The 8,155-nt window shown below is 40.6% G+C and overlaps 1 protein-coding gene across 4 annotated transcripts in view; it reads left to right on the top strand.

The window, feature by feature from the left end:
- lef1 (lymphoid enhancer binding factor 1) overlaps positions 1-5,330 on the top strand; it is a 68,494-nt gene extending 63,164 nt beyond the window's left edge. For 2 of the 4 annotated variants that reach the window (XM_015390356.1, XM_015390355.1), the window contains exon 10: positions 3,957-5,330. In XM_015390356.1, the coding sequence (XP_015245842.1) occupies positions 3,957-4,036 (80 nt within the window). In that variant the 3' untranslated portion in view covers positions 4,037-5,330. The remainder of the gene's footprint in view (positions 1-3,956) is intronic. The other 2 variants (XM_015390358.1, XM_015390357.1) reach the window with 1 other exon arrangement.
- The last annotated feature ends 2,825 nt before the right edge of the window (positions 5,331-8,155 follow it).

Here is an 8,155-nt window from a genome sequence, read left to right as displayed (position 1 = left end):
TTTTGTGTTTTTGTTTGATTTTTGGGGGGGGGGATCAATAATTGGTTATAAATGATCCAAAAGAGCTGTAAGGAATATTGAAAAGACAAAATATCCCACATTTGCTGCAGATACTAGCAAAATCCCTTTGCTTATCTTTCTCTTTTTGGGATCCTCAAGAGACTTTCTTCCAACCAGGCCTAACTAATGTCACTAGTTGTTCACTTCTTCTACTGATAATGACTAATAAGTCTCTAGTTCACTGCTGCCCCCAATGGGTCAGATTGGAAAATGGAAAATGAGCTGATGTTGAAGCAAAGAAACAAATCCGGAAATCCAAACTTTTTCTTTTTGTACATCTTTAACTCAAACTTGTTTGGTTTCATACTTTTCCAGACTTTTAGGAAACTTGGAGCAAAAAAAAAAAAAAAAAAAAGCAAGAGCAAAGTCCAGAGAAAACCTTTGAAAGGCCTTCAGAAAGCCTGCAGAACTTACTGATCAAGTGGCCTTTCAAGATTACATGAAAGTCTTGGTTGCTTGAAAGCCCAAATGTGAAGGAAGGAGAGCAGGGTTGGAAGTTTAGGAATGCCCTCTCAGACATAAAGTCCTCCCCATTCCTCCCTTCCTACGCTAAACTCTGCACCTCAGCTTCTGCTGCTAACACCTCTCCTCACTCGGCTTATTTTTAGAGTAATTTGTCGGCTCTGTTTTTCTTTTTAATGGCTCCAAAAAGAAAAACCCCAGCGCTCTGGGTTGGGGGGGGGGGGTTACTGAGGAGGTTGGAGGGGGCCCCAGCTGTGGATGCTTTGATTTGGCCGGCGAGGTGAAAGCGGCGATTGAGGCGCGAGGCTGTGCCAGTTATCTTAACCTCCCACACTTCAAAAGCCGGGGGAGACTCCTTCCTCCCCCTTCCCTCCATCCGCCCGTCGCGTAGAGGCAAAGGCATTGGGGGAGAGAAAAAGGAGGGGGTGTAAACCTTCCCTCACCCTTTAAACAGAGCAGCGTTTCATTTCCTGCAAAAAAAGAATCCAGCGAGCATTCTTGAGCTCTAATGTAGAAGGAGGCAGAGGAGGGAGGTGAGGAAGGGTCAAGCTGCTCCTGAATCTGAGCGTTTGTCGGCCAGACTTGTGAAGCTGGGGCCTTTCGCACCCGTACAGCCACCCACCGCCCCCGCTGTGACCACCGGCACTTTTTTCTATCCCCGTTTCTTTTTAAACGCACTTAAACAAAGTCGCCCAGAGCCCTCAGGACTCTTCCCCAGGCAGGAAGGTCGGTGCTTTTCATGTCTGCCATGGAGGAAGGAAAAAACGCTCCCCAGGAAACTGGGTGCAGGGGGCCGGGCGTGCAGGCCTGCTTTGAGATCCTGGGATGAAAAGAGGCAGGGCGGCGGAGGTAAATAAAAGCGACAGGAGATCTCCCTCTTTTTCCGCGTGCAGCTCCGGGGTCAGCTCTCCTCGGGAAAGGTGGCCTCTGTCCTGTTCCCTTTTATCCACATGTGGTAAAGCAGTCTGCCGCTTTGTGTCTGCTTGTGGGGTTTCAGGACTTTCTGGGCGTAAAGAAGCAGCGAACCGCAGGACTCCACCGACTTCTCTCGCAAAAAAACCCTCTCCTTTCCCAAAAGGGAGAAACAAACTAATATGGTTGCTTCTTTTTCCCCTCATCCTGGCTGTTCAGTCACAGGAGGCATCTACCCACCTCTGTCTCTGCCTCTCCACTTTGATCACCCATTCCATTTGATGCTTCTCCGGTCTAAAATAACTCTCCCTTATAGCCTGTCAATAGCACAAACAAACTCTGATACGTTAGCCGAGATCACAGGGGGGAAAAGACGAGTTTGACAAACAATTTCCCAGCATGGGAGCGGAGGCCAGTTTCATTAGCATCTCTTAAAGTCGATTTGGATAAAGCTTTGAGTCTGAATCCGATTTAGAACGTTTTTAACCAGCCTGGCCATCGCTGTCATCCTTTAGTGTGATCCTGCGGGTAGTTTTCCGGAAGCATGGAATCTGGCATGTGGTGTGACGAAACATAAAACATTTGACCGCATGAGAAATAAGGAGGAAACAAAGCCGACTAAGAAAGCTCACTGAGTTATTGTGCTTAAAGCAAAATCAACATGAAAAGTCCACCATGCTAACAGACGGTTTGATGGTAGTGGCAGCATTTCAACTTTTCTTCAGTTCAAACTTCAAGTTAAAAGCTTAAAATCTGTTTTTTATGCCTTTAAAAAAGGGAAGATATGAGATCAACTTACCGGTAATGGTCCAAATCAAGACCTCAATCATTTTTTTCCCCATTAACTATTTCTAATTTATTCTCATTTTAGAAAAGTTTTTTTCTGTCAAAATGTTCATTTCTATGCCGATGATATTAAGTTGTATATCCACTACGCAAACTGATTTATTTATTCAACTAAAACGCTTTTTAGAGCTTGCTTTGTACCAGATCTTTGCTTCATTTTCATTGGAAAGTGGGGCTACCTTAATGCTAACCCTCGTCACGGCCAATCAGAGTGGCACAGAGGATTCCTCTCATGGCGCTATATGAACCCTTTGACTCTGAACCCAAACCCATTCTGATATGGATGTTTCTGCATGAATGTTTGCATATTGGTGAAATAAACTGGATGAAAGTGCTAATTGGGTTCAGTCAGTTTTTCTTTTTTTGTAAGAGTTCTCAGGAAAAACGGTTAAATGAAGTGTCCCTGATTTTCTGCAGAGCTTAAATCAATCTGATTTTTCCCACATGAAGCAATTTTTATTCATAATGTTCTAATAAATCTCTTGCTGACTGCCTAATGAGTTGATGACCCTAGTCGCTTTTTATGAGAGAACCACATGTCCAAGTCAATGAAGCTAATTGTTTCTTATCAAAATGGTGTTTCGAACTGAATCTATAAACACTGTCTGCAGCTGCATTTTATAAACCCCTCCAAGCCTTTAAATTTCCCCAATCTCTGTTTGTAAATCTTGCTAAAGTACTCGATGCATCTCCCATTACTGCTTTAAAGTCCCAACCTGAGGTAGCAATGCAGGTCAGGACTGTAAAGACAGTTTAAAAACACAGAAAGGTCTTTAAAGCAGTGTTTATAAACTCAGATGTAGTTATTAGAACACCTTGATCCCAGTTTGTGCACTGAAAAAATCTAGATAAGTCATTTTTTCTTAAAATAAATGCATTTGTTCTTGGATTCAGGAGGTAAAATATATATTTTGTCAATGCTACAAGGCAGTTTACACTTAAAATAAGAAAACACGATTGCATCATCTTATTTCAAGTGCATATTATCTAATTATCTTAATTTACCTACTCAAATTAAGGGTAAATACACTGAATTTAAGAAATGTTTCCTTATTTCTAGATCATTTTTCCAGTTTGACTAGTTTCCCTGCAACAAAGAAGTTCAGAAAACCAAAAGGGGAATCAAAGTAAAGTAGCTCTTTCACATGAAAGTTTGTCTAATATATATAAATCGACTCAGGATTAAAAACTATCAGAGTTGTAGTGGTGCTGTTGTTACCTTCTGCTGCCCTGGAAGCATAATGTGGGCATTCAAAGAAAAAAGCCAGCTTTGTTTTTGCCTTCTGTTTCCCCATCGGCCGAATGCAGCCGACGTTCAAACGTCAGCCAGAAGCTGCACGTTTGGGCGAGGCTGAAGGGAGGAGAGAAGCGCTGCCAGCTGGGTCACGGCAGCCCCCTCGTGTCGGCCTGCTTCAAAGCCTTTGCCGACCAACATCCTGTTGCTGACCTCTGACCCCCTCTGTAGTTCAGAGCGTGGCTTGACACTGCATTCAGTCCGCTGACTGGCCAAGAACAAAAACACTAATGATGGATAGAGTAGATGGGAATGATGATCTGCATGCCTGCGGGGTGAGACACCTCGCGGTGATCCGACTCTTCCTGGTGTGTCCGTCTGGAATGTGAGCAATGTTTTGGTGCAGATGATTAAAGTCCTCTCCTGTTTTCTGGTTCCTCAGGAGGAAAGAGGAATAACTTCTCCACGTGCAAAGCTAAGGCAGCAGCGACGGGCCCTCTGCTTGAGATGGAGTCCTGTTAGATTCCACAAAGACCCTAAAATCTCCAACCTGAAGCCTCCAGTTCTCAGAGGGACCCCCTTCTCCACCTCCACCCAACACTCTACCCTTTCAACACGGCCAAACCGGAACAGATTAGACTCTTCCCACCGCCTCCTGAAGGCGCCTCTGCTTTGGAGACACTGAACTGAACAAGACAATCATGATTTGCAGAAGCACCATCACGTGACCCTCACAGCAGAACCCCAGAAGCCCACCCGTCTTCTTCTCATTTCTGAGGGCACTGCACTGAAAACCGCAGCACCGACTCCTCCACCAGCACTAACTTATTCTAACTTATTTGTCACCTGTTCCTTTTGTATAGCCCATTAGGCCCACCCTCACTTCACCACCCCTCCCTCTCTTCCATCTCTCACTGGAAATGTTTTTAAGACATTTCGGGTTTCCACCCGGCCGACCAAACACCTCTTTGTGTTTTTTTTTATTTTTGTTTTTAAAGACTGCACTAAGGAAGATGGAGGGATCTCATCTCGTCTCACAAAAACGTCCTCGAGCTTTTAATGTGCCGCTGACCAAGCTGATGCGGGGAGGAGAAAAAAAAGGATTGTTTTTCTCTTTGCTTTAGACTGAATTTGATTTTGAATGCTTTTGTTTTTGTATCTCGTTTCATCCTCTCAGTGTATATTTTAGTGACTTTTTTTTTTTTTTTATAGTGGTATATATGAAAATAAGCTTTGGACACAAGAAAGCCATTTTTCTTGTTGGAGCGTCTTGCAGAAAAATGAAAACTTAAGGCTTCTTTTGATAACTATTTGTAACAAATGGTGACCTCGAGTCGGCTCGGATGTAACGTAATCGCTCGGTATGTGTACTTTAAAAAAAAAACAAAAAAAAAAACTGTCAGGATCTGTTGGATTTTTCTGGATATTTTTGCAGGCTACATCAGGACACAGGCAGGAGTAACAGCTCAGAGGCCTATATTTTATTGCTCGTAAACATGACAAATGAAGCAGATATATATATTTACCCCAGCACTTGATGACAGTCTTTCTTTTATTGCAATGGACCTTTTGTCTTTTCTCTCTCTGGTAGCAGATAGTGTCGTCGTTTTAGCCATGTTGTTTATTCCATATCTGTAACATTTTTATTTTTTATTTTGATGCTCTATTTTAGTATTACTTGACAAATTCATTGTTTTTTTTTATTATAATTATAATATTTCCGGCCACTGTTATCTTGGAAGAGCATTTTGCTTCCCAGGAAGTTATATTTGAATTGTTTCAACATGTTTTTTTTGTTCTTTTTTTTTTTTTTTTTTTTTTAAGAAAATAAAAGGCACCATTGTCTCATTTGAGTCGTGTGGTGAAAGACTGAGCTGAAACCTAAGCGTGTTTTAAAACTCCACAACCGAAAAAATTAAAAAAAAAGAGCGTTTACTCACAAATTGTCTGATATAATAGAAATTAACATGTTAAGGATCCACTAAATATCTGCATATGGATCAGATTCCATCTTGTTGCAATTTCGGTGAAACAGTACCATCTGGTGGTCAAAAGCCATATCTTCCAATTTAACGCCCTTGATTGAATCCTAAGACTATTAGATACTTCAAATATCTTCCAACATTATGACATTTGTTGTAAACATTCAAATAAATTTTCTGGGGTTAAATGTACAACATAAAAATGCATCATAACAGCTTTGTTGTTTTGCAAACTATATTTAAGTCCTTTTCATAGGATAGCATTAGTCTTCTTTGGTAAGGGTCTGCCTAAGCGCCACTTCCTGATATATTAAAATATTCTGATTGGTGAAAAGATCACATTTCTTCTCTCAAACCTATTCAGGTGACGTCACAAAGTTTAATCAAAATTTTTTTGCTTTTTTTTTTTTGGACTTTAATTTTCCTCTCATGGAGTCCCACTTCTACCGATTTGGGATGTGGGCCTGGCATCACTGTTGCCAAGGAAAAGAAAAAATTAAACTGCTTCAGATCTTTGGATTTTTCTAAAGGTCATCTTAAATTGTCTGGTTTTTAAAACTTTTAATAATTTTATCCAAATTGACAAATTAAACACTTAAGTTCCACCTCCATGTGAAGAAAGGTAAAGCTAGAACATTATACTTCAATGTGTTTTTGTTGTGGAAGTCTTTTGATGGGCTGATTGCTCATACCAAATATTTTTTTTATAATTGGCTTAAATATTTGAATCTGGTTTAATCAGACACCAAAACATTCAGCAATGATGTTTAGAAAGGTTTTTGCCCATTTTTGAAGTCTGGCTTCCTTCCACGGTCCAGAAACGCAGCATTTAGGATGATTTTGTCTCCCACCATTGCCCTTAGAAGTGATAGAGGGAGTGTATGCATGGTTGTTTGCCTCTGCCAGGTCTCTGTTATCCCATGAGGGCCAAACATCAAATAACGGCTGGAGATCAAATACACAGTGGTGTGAAAACATGTTTGCCTCTTTACTGATTTCTCATTACTTTTGTCATACTTGAGTTTCAAAACATCAAAGAAATTTAAGTGGAACTCAAAATCATCACAAGGAAACTTAAAATACCATTTAAAAATGATTTTTTTTTTTTTATGATTGAAAAATAAGAAATTAAAATATCCGTGGCCCTGTGTGAGGATTAGGCTGAAATAAAACAAGATGGGCTTAAAGTCTGATGCATCAGGGTGTTCCTAATCAGGCTCCATGTAAAAAAAAAAAAAAAAAAAACCTAAATTAACTTTCTTCCGATCGTTTATGTGGAGATCCAGAAAACCGCAGCAGATGCTTTGAGCGGTCTGGTTTTAAACCACTACAAGGAAACCACAGCCTGTGTTAAAGAAGCATGGCAGAGAACACTACTGGGAAAGAATATTTTCCTAATGAGTTTATGGACTTAATCTCAAAGACTTGAGTCTTGTTGAGCAAAACACGATGCTGATTTTATTGTGGATCTCTGTTCCTGGCAACAGTCAGACATAAACGGTTTGAGGCTGGTTTGAGTTTTCTGTCACACCATGTTCTCAGTGCAGTGCTCCACTTTACGTTCCGTAAAAATTCAAAAAATCCACTGGACTTGGTTTTCAAGAACTTGGTTTCCACTTTACGTTACAACTTTATTCCAAAATGGATTCGTCAGCGGTCAGTTAGGCAGAGTTCCCCTGTGGAGACGGGCATCCGGAAAATCAACCGCTGCTGATGCACGCCACTAATCAGGCCTGTAGGGTGGAACAGGTAGGAATAGTAGCTTAAGAATTCCTTTTCATTTCAGATTAAATTGATAATAAATAGGCTGGTTAAACCAAAACAAGAACAGATCTTCACCTGGCTAACATTCCTACAATGGAGCACAGCAGAGACGGTATCATGCTCTGGTTTGTGTTTTCATCCAGGGCTGGGTAAGTTTTCGACTTGCGTGTGAAATGACAGCAGCCAAACACAGAGAGGACTCTGGGAGAGAAAAAAAAACCCTCCCTGGAGGGCCCTTGACCTCTGACACCAGCGAACAGGTGATTGGCTGTAGTCTTCTATCCCCTCTGGAACTTTAGACCTCCAGGACCCAGAGGCCAACAGGTAAATGCATCTACAAAGAATCCACCTTGCAAAAATGTATCTGAAAATAAATCCAAATTAAGGGCAGCTGCCCTTCATTTAAGCTGGTAAGTAAAAATATTAGAGTGGAGTAAGTACTTTAGCCCCTAAAATCATATTTATATTCACTGCACTTGAAATAAGATAATGGATGTTTTATTCTATTTTAACTTCAAAAATCTTGAACTATTGGTAGATTATTTTGCTGGCCTATGAAAATCAAGTGAAAATTTGTGTATTTCAAGTCAAAGTTTTTTTTTTGTTTGTTTGTTTATTGCAGTGCAGCAGGCTGGGGATATAGATAATACACTGCAAAAAAAGTCTAGAAATAAGTAATTTTGTCTTAAGCCATGAGTGTTTACTAGGGATGCACGATATTGGGATTTTGGCCGATATCCGATATGCCGATATTTTAAAACTCATGTAGCCGATAACCGATATCGATACCGATGTTAAAGCTGGACAAAAATAAGTAGTCATTGAAAATAGCTGTTTTGTTATCCATTTCTGACACTTTGAAAAATAATATACTCAAATATATTTTCATATGCTG

This window comes from Cyprinodon variegatus, unplaced genomic scaffold (assembly GCF_000732505.1).
Source record: "Cyprinodon variegatus isolate N-32 unplaced genomic scaffold, C_variegatus-1.0 Scaffold494, whole genome shotgun sequence".
NCBI classification, from domain to species: Eukaryota; Metazoa; Chordata; class Actinopteri; order Cyprinodontiformes; family Cyprinodontidae; genus Cyprinodon; species Cyprinodon variegatus.
This window is presented reverse-complemented; position numbering and strand designations above follow the sequence as displayed.